General features: G+C 44.9%; 1 protein-coding gene across 1 annotated transcript in view; it reads left to right on the top strand.

Annotated features, from left to right (window-relative positions):
- Nucleotides 1-14,853, top strand: part of LOC144119656 (uncharacterized) — a 591,617-nt gene that overhangs the window by 530,196 nt on the left and 46,568 nt on the right. Inside the window, exons 8-9 of the mRNA XM_077652222.1 lie at nucleotides 11,480-11,538; nucleotides 12,060-12,121. Coding sequence (XP_077508348.1) covers nucleotides 11,480-11,538; nucleotides 12,060-12,121 — 121 coding nt within the window. The remainder of the gene's footprint in view (nucleotides 1-11,479; nucleotides 11,539-12,059; nucleotides 12,122-14,853) is intronic.

Here is a 14,853-nt window from a genome sequence, read left to right as displayed (position 1 = left end):
TGTGCAGCATATGTTTGTCATCTGTCTCTGTCAATATCTCGCGCTTTCGTGTCTGGTCTGTTCGGTCAAAAAGCATAAACCACCGCTGCCAGCACCGCCTCGTTACTCCTGCCTGCTGACGGTGCGAAACCACAGAAAGGATCGGTGTACCTTTTGTGTCCTGGATGGGACGTCGTTTTTGGCGCTGAATAATGTGCCTTCACACAAAATTCGCTCTTTGTACTGGCAGACTGCTGACTGTCAATCCTTTGAAAATGTAGGCCCATGTTTTTTTTTTAATCTCGTTTTCTTATCTTTACTGGGTGCTGGGTGATAGACTGCCTTTGAGCCGCTGCGGCAAATTCCGCTCCATATCTCTTCAGATCGAGCAAAACACTGAGAAGGAGATGCACGTTCAATCTAAGTCAACTGGTCTGGAAGCTAATTGGCTGAAAGGCCGGAAGTTTTCCTGATGGACCACGCGGTCGAGGAAGGGACGAGTACTATAGGCAGGTTAATAAAGAAATCAAAACTTTCTAACGATGCCTGACTATTCGTAAAAGGAAAATTTCTGTTAATTCTGTCAATACTTCGAAAAAAAAACAACTTCCATGCATGTTATTGTTCTTGCAGTCACAGGTCTATTTAGGCGAAGTTAAAGCGCTCATATCATTTCATGTCGATTTATAAACATCTAGAAAACTGTTAACTTAAGCCGTTTTTTCTTGTAATGTACAAGTGATCTATAAAGATATCCTCTGGTATCTGCGGAGTCAACATAAAGGCAATAATGCGTTGGAATTAAAGCATGACTTAGCCGTAATAAACGAAGTAGCACAATCTTGACAGAGTTTATTAATGCGTTAGCATTATAGTGGTCTGTGCAAGCAGAAATTGCGAGCGCCATCTATCAGTAGCCAGTGGCAGGTTGCCACCTGCCCACCAGACTATGAACGAACTTAGTATACTACCTGTACGAACTTAGTATACTACCTCGGATATAATGAACTTTTACTTGTTAACCTCGGATATAACTATCCTGAGTATGCCAACCCGGATATAATGAACTTTCGTGTCTGGACCTTGGATGTAATGAACGCAAGGTGTTGCCATCAGATATAACGAACTTTAGTGTGCTAGTTCCTTGGATATTACGAACAATTAGCAGCTACCGCTTTCAAAAGCCATCCAAGACCGCCTAAAATGTTTTGTTTTCTTACGGACGCTTGAAGATAGAGCAGAAATTCTAGGATAACACTGTTTTCATGTACAGACAGCGGCTTTGCCTTAATTTGAAAGCAAGAAGGTATGATAGATAAATTTTAACGTCCCCACGCTACACATGAGCTATGAGAGATGTCGTAGTGGAGGAATCACGATTAACTGCGACCATAGAGAATTCTTTGACGCGCACCGACTTCGCACAGCACATGGACATTTTTGCACTTCGCTTCCATTTAAATGCGGCCGCCGTGGCCGGTATTCGATCCCACGACCTTTGGCGCAGGAGTCGATCTCTACAGCGATAGAGCCACAGCGGCAGGTAATGATAGACTCAATCGTTGGAAGTAAAATGCATCATGAACACTGAACATAAGAAGCTTAACCAGCGCCCTTATTTCCCACGAATATAGTAAACGGCATGTGACGCTCAGTGCTGGGGGATTTTTTTAAATTTTTACACACCCTAATTTTTACATAACCCTAAAACAATGACTCCAAAAAAGATGGCTTGGTTTTATTCTCTAGAGTTCAACAATCCAAAGCGACTCAAGTTGTGAGATATGTCGTAGTGGAGGGCTCCGGATAATTTCGACCACTTGGAATTCTTTAACGTGCACTGACATGGCCGCAGTACTCGGGCCTCTAGCATTTCGCCTCCGACCACTGAGGATGTTATCGAACACGCGTCTTCTGAGTCTGCAGCTGAACGCCATAACCACTGAGGCAAAAAACCGTTGACGCTGGTATATATGGTGTGATGCGCATAGCTTATCGTTTCAATGCCCACCACGTTTTCTAGGGCCTGTTTATTCGTTTTTTTTTTATCTTTGTCACCACTACTCAGCAACGAAGGGGACATGTTTCTCCGAAGCAGCCATGAAAGTGGGCAGCAGTTTAGCGCTATGTACGCTTTGATACTATTGTTAAAGTGCTTCCGCGTCACGTACAGCGGAATGGGCATATTCAGTCGCACTTCAAGCCAGTCGCATGTTGTCGCGGTTCTCCGCTCCTGAATTGTGCCTGAATTGTGCAAACACAGCGAATCTCTCGACATCGGCATGCATGCTTTTCCTCTCTCGTTTCACATTTTCTCTTCTTATTTCCTTCTCCAGTTTTTGTTTTCCCCTCTGTGCCGGGCACCTACATATGGAAATTAACTGAACGAAAGACTGGAGAAAAACTCGAATGCAAGGTGAAACGAACACACAGGCAAAGAATCTTCATCGATCCAGTTTTTGCTACACTGCATTTTGTCTTGTTTTTTTCTGGGTTTTGTTCTCGGGTTTTCTTTTTCATTCCTTTCTTAATCGAAGTCCGCTCGCATACAAGCAAGCCTCAAGACGGTGTGCAAACTCGTAGTTTCTCGAGCGAGATCCGCAGAACGTTTACTATCCCGGCGTCCTGGCTTCCAAGCCCGTCTCAGTTTTCAAACGGCTTTGTGTTCACACTTTCCTTCTGTTATTACTACCTCCGGCTTGTAGTGATTGCCGAGGCCGTTTTTATTTGATAGGTTACTATTTCCTGAGCGCTTACTCCTCCGCGTCGCGCCTAAACTCATGTTTTCTTGAAAAGGAGAAAAAGTGACAGCAAAAACTGAAACACTCTTTACGCCGCAGCGATGCGAAGACAAGGAAAAGACGGCGTCTGTCACGACATGCTTCTCTAAAACTCCAAAAGTTTTGGAGTGGAGTTGGAAAACCGCCCCTCGAGAATGATTGGAATGCCTCCGGTCTTTTCGAAAACGTTCTTCCGAATGCGCCGGCGAAAGCCAATGTCAACATCCATTTTCTATCAGGCGCTCGGCTTAGCCCGATGTCGGCGCGGGTCTTAGGCGTCCTCATTGTTGCGACCTTGGGTTATCTTCTCTGTCGGCTTTTTGGCAATGCTGTCTTTACTTTGTTTCTGTAGTTTTCTCAAAAATCGCACAGCGTTCTTGGCGTGAACTTGTACCACGGGCGTCAGATGCTGCGCGTGAAGATCGCCATCATTCGGTTGTACAGGCACTGCAGGAGTAGTTGTAGTACAAGCCCGTTTGAGGCGAGGGTAAATCGGCAGTGGCACAGCTGTAGGCATGCATCGTAAAAAAATTCCTGCCTTACAACTAAAGGCCACTCCAAGTAATTCATTGTATTGTGACAATATAACCCTCCACTCACACCCCCACTCTCCTTTTACATTTCATTTCCCCCTTCCCCAGTGTGGAGTAGCTGGCCAGGGTAACCTTACCGCTGGCCGACCTCTCCACCTTTCTATTTATTTATTTCTTTATCTCTCTCTCTCTCTCTATTACCTTAAAAGAACCGCTGCGCGAGCACTTTGTCACTTAGCACCCCTTATCTTTCAATTGAACCATCATGTGCGCTCAATATTTATTCGCTATCACCCACCACATGTCAGCTACCATTTATTGCAAGGTTCACTAATTTTTTTCTTACTAAACAAAAAAAACATTGCGAAATGAGCCTCGGAAAACGAGAAAACTGTCAAAACGGCACTAAATGCTGCAGCCAGATTTTTAAAAACTGTGCAGCGTAATCAACTACGCGTCCTATAGGTTAACAAGAGTGTCTAATTGTTACAAATGGTTATTGGTTTTACCTTATGCAAAGTTTAAGAATTTTTGCACGCCGGGTAATTCAGACAGAGTCATTTTAGCAGCAGGCTGTATGTGGGGCAGAACACGACGCTCTGACGTTCTGATGGCACTAAAGTGAATATAATGGTTGTATTGGTCGCTTTAAAGCTCCACCTCTGATTTCCCGATCTCTAGGATAGTCTTAACGTATAAAAGGCGGCTGCGTTTTTATGGAGGAAAAACGCTAAGGCGCCCGTGTGCTGTGCGATGTCAGTGCACGTTAAAGATCTCCGGGTGGTCGAAATTATTCCGGAGCCCTCCACTACGGCACCACTCTCTTTCTTTCTTCTTTCGCTCCCTCCTTTTTCCTTTCCCTTACGGCGCGGTTCAGGTGTCCAACGATATATGAGACAGATACTGCGCCATTTCCTTTCCCCAAAAACCAATTATTATTATTATTATTATTAACGTATAAAAGGAAAACAATGAATGCCGAGTAGAGCGAAGAAAACATGAAGAAAGCTTTAAAGAGACGCAAGCAGCTCCTGTGCTGTCAAGCGTTTTGGAGTTCCAAAAGGCGCCCACCAAAGAAGAGTGAAGAACACAAGAAATTTTGTGCAAGCGCATTTTTAAACGAAAATTTGTTTACGAACTCAGTTTTTTTTTACGTATCGTAAGATTTCGGCGTAAAAATTATTATAACTGCAGATCTCTAATCGGAACGCTCACATTACCTTTCTGTTAGCGTTTTCGCTATCGTCGAGAGCGTTCTCCATTGGTTTTCTTTAGCAAACCTAACTACTCGATGCGAGCAATGGACAAACGTTAAAAGTTTGTTGTTGCTACGGGTCTGAAGAATAGAACAATACCTTCCATATTTTCATAACAGGACGTTACAATATTGCAGTTTCCACAGGATTAAAATTTATGTCCAAGAACCCTGGACTGGTAAACAATATGAAAAACAAACTGCATGAGAAGTCTTGCGAACCTCATCATCGCACTCTGTCCGGCGGTCATGAACATCTGTTTGTACAATAGATTCTGAAGATGGAGTAAGCTCTGTTCGGTCTAGGCCACACCCTTAAAGAAATTTCTTTAGAGATTCTATAGACTGTCCATATACTCCTGTCTATAAAGTATATAGACCATCTATAGACAAACCCTAGAGAAAAGTCTATAATCAATTCAAACCCTGTAGACAGTCTACAGACAATCTATTGTTTATTGTCATACACTTTTAGTAGACTTTTATCTATTGCTAGTTCATAGGCCATGAATAGACAAAAATAAATATATATAGGAAAACAATCGAGTCTGTAAGAAGTCTATAGACTGTGTATAGACCATTTTTACGAGGGTAAAGTTTCTTATTATTAACTGGAGGGAAAGCTGGTGGCGCTGCACCTCAGCCACCATAAACGCTTGAAGCATCATAGACTGATGAGCTACGTTGTGCGGGACAGTCGGATTTTTTCGGGAACACAGAGTGGCGTTACTGAGATGTGTCATTCTGTCCATGGCGCAGCCAGCGCGCAGACGACCTTGGCGTGAACCTAGTGCGCAAAAGCTATAAAAGCGAGAACGCAACAGCACACAACGCCAATGAAAGATTTCTGTTTTCCGAAATGCCATCAAAATACATTTTAAGGTTTTTAAGTAACAACAATTAAAACAAAACATTTATTTTTGATAGTGCACCAGTTAAGCACTAAATATTGGTTTTTGTGGTGTGCAATACTTGGCCAATAGGAGAGCAAGTCATCTCTTATTTTGGGCAAACTTTGCATTCACATGCATTTCTGCTCACTTGTTGCAATTTATAGACAGGATATTGAATGTTAGGGCATTCTTGATTATCAAAGAACGTTTATTTTTTCAATATTTTCTGATAAAAAGTTGTGGTTCTGCAGTCGGTAGCTCTCCGCCATGATGCTTAGAGTACCCATGGTGGCTGAGGTGGTCTTGAAAAAGTTTCATGCAAACTCCCATAGACGAGGCGCCAGCTTTCCCCCTAGGCAATAGTAAGGAACTCTATGGTTTAGGCCATACAGTCACAATAAACACTTCTTGCTCACACCCGTTCTTTTCGCTGCTGCATCCGACACTCCTCCGCATGCCCCACTTCTCCCGAAGCCTATGCAAATATAGAACATTGCCTCTTGTCCTGCTCCGTTGCCATTCAGTTCCTTCATTTTCCAAGCCGTCCCCCCCTCCCTCCCCCCCCCCCCCCCCCCCCACGAATTGGCGGGCTTGGCTATCCTCGAACCAGGTTACCCTCCGGTTGACTCTGGTGACCCTGGCGCACTCTATCTTCGATGGTTAATAACTGGTGTTGTTTTTTGAGGAAAGGAAATGGCGCAATATCTGTCTCACAACTCGGTGGACACCTGAACCGCGCAACAAGGGAAGGCAGGATGGTCGGAGTAAAATAATAAACAGAGAAAGAATTGCCGTAGTGGAGGGCTCCGGAATAATTTCTACCTCCTGGGGATATTTTTTCTGCACTGACATCCTTCACGGCTTTGGTTAAGCCATTATGGCTTTTGTTTTGTGGACGGTTTAAAGTACGCCAACCCGATCGCATCATTGATAGAGAAAAATTAAGAAAAAAACGAGATAGTGGCATGCGACTGGCCGAGCACAGGAAGTGTTGATCGTGCAGCACTAAACCCGCCCCTGTACACTAGCGACGCCGAAACGATGAGAAAATATCCAGAGAAGAGACGAAAGAACAGAAGCTTCTGGGAAACTTTCAAGAACATTTAAGGAGCTATTCGTACCCTAACGACAAAAGCAGTGACCAACAGTTAATTTAGGTCTCGAAGTCTTTTTTACACCAGCGTCATTTGGTTAAGGCATACCACGGATGCCACACAAGCAAATGTAAAATTTTTTGAAGTTCTTGGTTTTGAATACTTTAGTAGAAGCAGGACTCGTACGCCGAATATAGCGTCGTAGCAGGATCCTGTTTTCTTGTTCATGCAGACAGCTAGGAACGTGCAATTACCATTGCGCTGTCGCGTTAGCACTCTGATTAGGGCCTCAAATTTCGGCAATGTCAATCAGGACTAGTAGGCATAGGTGATGGTGATGATGGTTTTATTTCAATAAAAATAAAGACAAAACGGAAGAAAATATTTGCGCTGGCCACGAAAACTGCAATTACTTTAAGCATCTGTTCTGCACCCAGCGAAATACAAGAGATAAAGAAAAATTAGGGAAGCGAAACAAATATAGGAGAAAAGGGAAGCAAAGATAACAGCCGGCAACAGAGTGCGAGGTGGGATAATGATAAGTTGGTGGGGATAGGATGGTCGTATGTATAGCAGGACAGGGTTAATTGCAGAGCAATGGTAGAGACTTTTCTCCTGTAGCCGGCACGGTTGGGCTGGTGCTAATTTTATAAAATTGTTCTTCTCAACACGCTATGGGCTTGGTCGCATTTCTTTTATCGCTGAAAATAAATGAAATTGTCTAAGGTTGACGTCCTGACATTGGCGAATATGTCATCCCCATTCGCAAGATTAATGAACCTTTAGCGGTAAAACCTTTAGCGCCTGTCCCGTCTCGCTTGCTATGTGTTGTCTTTTTCGGCGCTACAACCCTCTTCTGGAAAAAGCCATTATTGATTTGATTTCCTACATTTATTAAGCGGCTATTCGCGAAGCTCGGAAGCTGAATTCTAATTACATAGTCAAATGGTCACTACAGCTGTTTCCCATTTGGCATGCTTGCTTACGGCTCATATTATTTTACTATGCGTTACCATGTCCTTATGTGCACTTGTTAGCAACTATAATTGAGGTTACACGCAAGGAGAGTTTAGTATTTCAAGATCAAAGTTAATTGTTAGCTTTCATATATACCATGTGCCACTGACCATATTGTAGACCTGTAATTAGACAATTAGTGAATATCTGTCGGCTGTGTTCGATTTGACACTTAGTTTACAAGAGATTGCCTGCTTTTCAGCGATACTCAGTATTGACAGCGGCCGTGATAAAATGGCTTGAACCATATAAGTACTGCAAAAAGCTGCATTTCAGCGAAGGAATTTTATATTTAAAATTAATAAAACCAATTACTAGCTGAGACAGAACGCGATGTAAAAAAATTTGGCGATTGAAACTGTTTTTATTCCGACTGCTTTAAAGACAGAGATAACTTCAGCTACATGCAAAATGAAATACAGCATTAAAACAAGTTTAAAAGGTGCACTGCATAGGGCCCTAGTCATTATCGTCTTTCGCGGTCGACCGGAGGTGCACCGCACTGAAGATTATAAAAAAGATTATAAAATGGATAATCCAAGAAAGGAAGGTCGAATAACATACTTTCTACATTCCTCGGATCTCTCTTCTTAGTCCTCAAACTACTACCAACCAACCCAAGATGTTGAGGATTAAAATACAGTCAAGGAAGAAACAAGACAGCGCAGGCGCTCTGCTTTCGGGCTTTAAAATCGGCTCGTTATTTTAAATCTCCCGAACGCTGCTTGCCTAACTTTGGGCGGATTTTGCGCTGTAACACATAACGAGATTAGTAGCACGTCTCGCGTGGCCGGAGGCTTAGGGAGAAGATGGAGTCGATATACTGTCGGCGCTGCAGAAAATGAGGGTTGTTTACCACCAGGGATGCGGGTGAAGCGGAAGGATCCCCTGCGGAACAGTTTGGCGACGTTATCACGCGGCCCGTTCGTGCACGGACACGCTCTATTGCGAGCCGATCGAGGCGTGGTCTGCCGTGCGCTTAATGCTTCCTTGTGCAGGCCGCTTCTAAGAGGCTGTTATCTCAATAAGCTTCGCAGGCAGGCAGTGTAAGAAAAAAATATTACACTGAATGAAGACTGACGACGTTCCGGCAATTTATATCAGTTGGCAACAGGCTTAAATGAGCCCACGCCTGCACGTCCTGACTTTAAGCGGGTCGACGCGTTAAGGAAAAACCGGAAATAGAAAAGACTAGAATAAGAAGGGCTAGGGAATCTTTAACTTCTCTTTTCCGGCGTCTATGGTATTATTTAAATCGCATGTTTTCCGGAACGCTTAAGAAAATGATAGCTCTACTATCATAACTAATGAAGACTGATTTGTTTTGATATTTGCTGAAAACACGTGCGCCCCATTTGAGTAAGGAAAATAGATTTAACAAAAAAAAGCGTAGAAATTAAGCAACAGGACTGCTCAGGGGTAAGGATCGCTCTGTTAGGAGCTACGTCTTAGTTTACTAAATTTATGAACGTGGTTTATGGAATAAGTAGAATACATGCCTGAATTAAAAACAGAAAGAGTGAAAGTTATAAAACACTGCTCGTCTCGAGGATAACACTAAGCAGCTGTTAGCTACCACCAAAAAGTTCTTGTTCCCAATGGCTACATGACACGAGACTTGCAGAACGAAACAGTTCCGCTCTATTCGCTGACAAAAAAAAAAAAAACTTAAACGGAGCACGCTACAGCCCAATACCAGTGTTTGGGCGTATTTTGGTACAAAATTTAGGGCGCACTGTGCCCACGCATAACCATCCAATTTATGCATATGCAACTTTGTCGAAAGTCTCCAAGACATGATTTGCTTTCCAGCCGCAAAGCGGAAAGATCATGGCAACGCAGAAGCTCGAAATTTCTACACGGTAAAGACTGGCCTCATCCTCGCCTTGCAAAACCGTTTCGCTTTTATTGCTCACGTAAGGATGTTCCGCTATAGGGCTACAAAAAAAAAACACGTGGTCCGAAGACTTTCGTCTAAGGCTGTACCTGGCGAGTTAACGTCAAAGTAGCCACGTCTATATGTTTGTGGTGCTACGATGAGGACGTCTCCCCACAACTATTTTTTTTCCACCTGCAACCATACTCAAGTTTGGTCAATGATAACAGTAAAGTGTTTCCGATACAACGCCTCGGCACTGGCGTTTCGGCCTCCAAACCACGTGGTCAAGTTCATAGCGTGTGTCGCGTTGTTTTTTTTTTTTGGTATCAAAAATAACCTCTTGAAGAGAGCAATATGCCAGCTCTTTACCTTGTAGACATCCAGGAAAGTAATGCGCCGAAACCAACCTTGAGAGCACCTTACCTCGCACAGGCGTTTACACTTTCCTTAGCTGACCACGGTGCCTTAGTGGTTGCGGCGTTCGGCTGGTGAGCGAAAAGCAACGTGATCGAATCCTGGCCACCACAGCCATGTTTTCATGCATGCGAAATACTATACCATTTAGGCGCATTTAGGCAGAATTTAACCTTCTACATTAACCTCTAGACTAGCTCTCAGGCAGGCAGCACGCAGGAACGACCTCGCTTTAAGAGCGCGTTTTTAACCGTGCCTCCTTTTGAGTGAGAGCTTGACGACGACGTGGTTTCTTCTTTGTGGTTACCTCACAGCAAGCACCCCTTTATGCGGACGAACCACAGCGCGGGCACCCTCCTATCCTGGCGGAAGTTCATCGTTAATTAACCAAACCACGAGGCATGACCGCGCAGCGAGCTATAGAGGCACAGCGAAAACCCTGTCTCGTTGCCTCCGCCCAACTAGCAGCGATACCTGCTTGATAAATGAGGCCCACACGCCGCTGTTCACCCATTCACGGCGCTTTCGTTAGCCTCGTCTACCCTCGTGCACTGGCCGCGTGTGTATCTCCGCGTTTTGCCCATTGTGTGGCCATGCACAGATAGAGATGATAAACATCTCAGTGGAAGGGGGAGTGAGCGAAATGGCGTTACCGGACTTCTGAATTATACGAAGCCGCGCTTTGTATCGTAACGATGCAGTCGGCTGCCACGCATATTTAGTTTCTAATCTGCTAATCCGGCATGTGAGAAACTTGCGCGCGCAGGCAGCAGCTGGCCATTTGTGCGTTGGCTTCGCGCGCCCTGACTCCCCTCTTTCCAACCCCCCCCCTTCTCTTTTCTCTCTTCCTCCATCTCAAGCTCAATTTCAGCACTGCAGCTGCCACGTGGCATGGGCTTCTGTTGTGCAGTGTACTCATTTGCTTTTTCGGTACATTTAACTGATGTTAGAGGGGGGGGGGGGGGGTTGCAATGATGACATATACCCTGCGGATTATGCCTGTTTGGAATGCATGCCCGCGCTATCCTTTCATATTTCTCTGTCTAATTAGTTTTGGTATCATCGTTTTGAGATAGCCACTATTAGTGAAGACTGTTTAGTGCGTATTATGTCAAGAGACATTTGTGGGCAGAATCAGCTGGGACAGGGAGGTCAAACTGGGGCTTCGTTTCGCGTTATCGAGCGAAGATGAAACCGATGATCGGGCTTCCCAAGCAAGAGATATCCAGCACATATCACACGACAACCACCGTTTGGAAGCTTGAAAAAAAAAGACCTGAACACAGTTTTTTTTATAAGTGTGTAACTTTGAGTGCATCCTCAAACTTCCATCGGAATTGTTTGTACGAAATAAGCCGTCAAGAGTCATTGAAACCAAGGAAAGCGAAGGGAAACGATAATTTTAATTGTGATTTTGACAGGAGTGGAGCATGAAATCCATAATAATTTTAGATGTAAGATAACTTTATAGAAAGCAGGAGAGAAGTCGACCGCATACCACGGGTTGGATCAGAACCTTCGAATTCCTCCCAATTCCTCCTAAGAACTGATAGCAGGAACAAGCTATTAGCCAGTGCTGTTCCTGTGAACATTTTTGCTGACGGGCGCCTTGTTTCTCTTTTTTCTTCTTTTCAGATACATTTTCACTATTTTGTGCTATCTCATCGGCGTCTTCATTTTTGCAACAATTGTAGGTAAGTGTTCTTCTTTGTGTTGCTTCATTTTTGCGCTCTCAGAAATGAGGTTAGTTAAGGCGGCGATTTCTCTTTAGCAGCTTCGCTCCGAACTGCAGCCCTAATTCGGCGGCTCCTACCTGCCATCACTCCTTTTCATTGCAGGGAATCGACCTTCATTTCCTCCAAGGCATTATGCGCCTGGTAGTCAGTGGCTACTGCGATGTAGCAGTAGTACTTGCGGCATAAGGCTCTAATAAAAAGCCCAGTTTTTATCAACAACGCCAGATCGCTAGCTTGTGCCGTACATCGTATCATGCTTCTGTAAATGTGTCTATACGAAAATTTTTAAGCGAGGGGTAACTTCGATTTAGGTGTTCGCACATTTGGCGGCACCAGAACAATGAAGAACTATTATTAGTCGCTGCACGGTTTCACTGATTTGGTATGTAAAGCTCAAGCGCAGCGAATAACTGGCTGTACCTCTGTTCGCGCATCAACATTGTCTTCAGTTGCAATTTCTGATTTTGTATTTCTTGCAGGTCAAGTAGGCAATGTAATTACGAACAGGAATGCAAGCCGCCTGGAGTTTGAAAGACTGCTGGTAAGTTTTCCATCGGCTCTTAGCAAAAACTTCCACTGGGTTAGCACTCATGATTGGTAATGTCATGAACGTTTTTACAAATATCGGCTTCGAACAAACACAAATTTACTTGAAAGGCGATGAATTTGTAGGATTCTTTGTTGCCTCAGCGTCGACAATAAGCGTTGAATGGTTCTCGAACTCACATAAGTGCCACAACGCGAACACGCGGTGCACCGGAACAGATACGCAAATTAACTCCTGATCGAACCATATATACTTTATACCGGCGTTTGAAGCTTACAAAAGCACTTCTAAATCATGTTCGCTCCGCTATAGACGCGTGAGAGTCTATTTACGCGAAGAGTCCTCGTTCCTTGCAGTTTTTATGTAACCTTCCCAGAGCATTAAATCCGCATGGACGACAAAGAAGTGGGACGATCGCAGTTCCTCTGCCATCGACACTGCGCGCATAGTTACCGTATCGCTTGGCTGCTCCCCTATTGTTGGATAAAGAATGGTCCGCTAGGGATGCGGATTGCTAAACAAGTCTTCTTTCTCTTGCTTCTAGTTACTGTACAAAACTGTACGCCAGGCAACTCGTTAGGGATACAACTCAGCGAAAAAACAGCAGCAAAACGTGGGCCACCCTGAAACAGCCGCCGCATTGGACTCAACCCACTCGGGCCGCCAAGTTATATTTTCTTGATTTCGCGACGCTGGTACCGCGTCATTGCGAGCAACGCTGAAAACGTCGGTTGCAGCAATTTTTTTTTTTGTGGTTAAACTCCGGTTAGCCATTAGTATTCCCCCGCTGGCAGCGCTTAACGATGGTAGGCTGCGCCCGACTCGAACTTCAAGGGCAGAGAGAGGCACACAAGCTTCCCCCCCCCCCCCCGAAACATTCCGTACCCCCCCCCCCCCCCCTTTCTATACACACGCATGAAAGGCCAACGGGACGGCTTGTTGGCTGGCTGGCTGGCTGGTCGGATGAGCTGCGTCGCATCGCGGAAACGGTGCCAAACCGCATTTCGCGACAAATCGGATAAAGCCTGATCTGGTGGCCGAAAGGGCGGGGGGGGGGGGGGGGGGGCGTATGACCCTGGAATGATTTCTTGGGGATCGAGAAGCACTTCCCCGTGACTCCTTCCCTGCCACACTTGTCGCGCTCTTTTTCTCCTGTGCTCTTGCATCCCCGCCATCTATCAGAGATTAGAGGGATGCAGGAAGAAGGCACACGAAGAACTGATTCCAGGTAGAAGCTGTCATTACCGCTTGCACGCCGGCCCCCTCATTCGTTGGCTGGGGCCAACGAGCGGCGGTGGTCAGCGTTTCTGTCCGGTTCCAGTCGCCATTCAGTCGAATAAACGCTGACATCAGGCGTCCGGGGCCTTTCAACCGCGGCTCTGCAGTCGTATTGACGAGGCGATGCTCGTCGCTGTGTGTATGTTATGGCCGGCCATGGTCGGTGTGTTTGTACTGCAGTCCATTGGGACGGGTCACGTCTTTACGCCCCGCTGATTTCCGCCGTTTTATCCCGACGGCATGTTTTGTCGCTGGGGAAGTAGATAGGGACGGAGGGTGTATCGGGACGCGCGGGAACGGGAAGTAGGGAAGCGGGTCAAGGGAAAAGAAACGGCGGCCTTGAGGATGGCTAGGTTAGGTTTTGTTTGCGTGAGTCTAGCTTGTTCAGAGGAGCATGACGGTTTGTTAGTGAGTATTGGCGCAAAAAAAAAAAGAAAGATCAGGAACGTTTCAGCGAAATGCGCTTTTTCGTCCTTGGCGACTCCTTAAGGAATTGCGACTCAAGCGCACGCTCCGATTCATTGCATGAGGTAGTAGTCCTTCGATTGAAAACAAAGGCCCAAATAGGAGAAAACACGTTGCGAAGGAGGTAATCTAACAGTGTTTACATCTTCAAAACAGGCCTGTATTTATACGAAGAACATCCGTACGATAAAAAAGCCTAAACACATTGGAGAAAGATTAATTTAGGTATGGTGACAAGTTTATTCAGATTTCAAAGACCAGTAGATTTGCCTTTGTCTCCGTTCAGGTGATCTTGGTATCACAAAACGAAAACGCTTCAATTTTAACTGTGCTTAGAAAGGCGCAAAAACATATTGGCCTGTCAAAGGATAGAATAATTGTTGGACAGAAAAATTTGTCCCTGCGCCAGGGTTAATTTTTCTTCCACTATTAAGTTTCGATGAAAGCTGTATATCTTCTTCTTGTAGCCGTATGGCTGCACTTAAGTCGATGTTAATGAGTAATTCTTCCCTGCTCTATATTCAGGTCCACAAAAAGGCTTCTTATATGAATGTTCACTGGTTCTGACGCTCACATATTCTTCAAAAAATGCACCCTGTCTTAAAAGCTTTCTTCTCTGCATGGCTCCGCTATCAGCAATCATAACACTGTATATTGCACGAGTTCATAGGTCTGCATGACTGCTTTTTTCAGTGGCTTCCACCATGCAACCATACGCAGATTTAAATGGAAGCTCTAATGGTAAAAAAATGGCAGTGGCTGAGCTCGGCTATGCCAGGATATATGTAGCCAAAGCAAGTGTGAAACTCCCCGATTGGCCTTATTCACATATTCCACAACGTATGAAGCACAGCCATAAACGTCCAGTATGACCTGTAGGTCCATGTTTGATTTCAGCACCGAGGCTATCCAAGGATCGAAGGGGTCGCGTCACTCTTACGCCTATTCTCTAGGCTAACGGCACGTTGTTCTTCGGTTTGTTG

This window comes from Amblyomma americanum, chromosome 2 (genome assembly GCF_052857255.1).
Source record: "Amblyomma americanum isolate KBUSLIRL-KWMA chromosome 2, ASM5285725v1, whole genome shotgun sequence".
In the NCBI taxonomy this organism is placed as follows: domain Eukaryota; kingdom Metazoa; phylum Arthropoda; class Arachnida; order Ixodida; family Ixodidae; genus Amblyomma; species Amblyomma americanum.
This window is presented reverse-complemented; position numbering and strand designations above follow the sequence as displayed.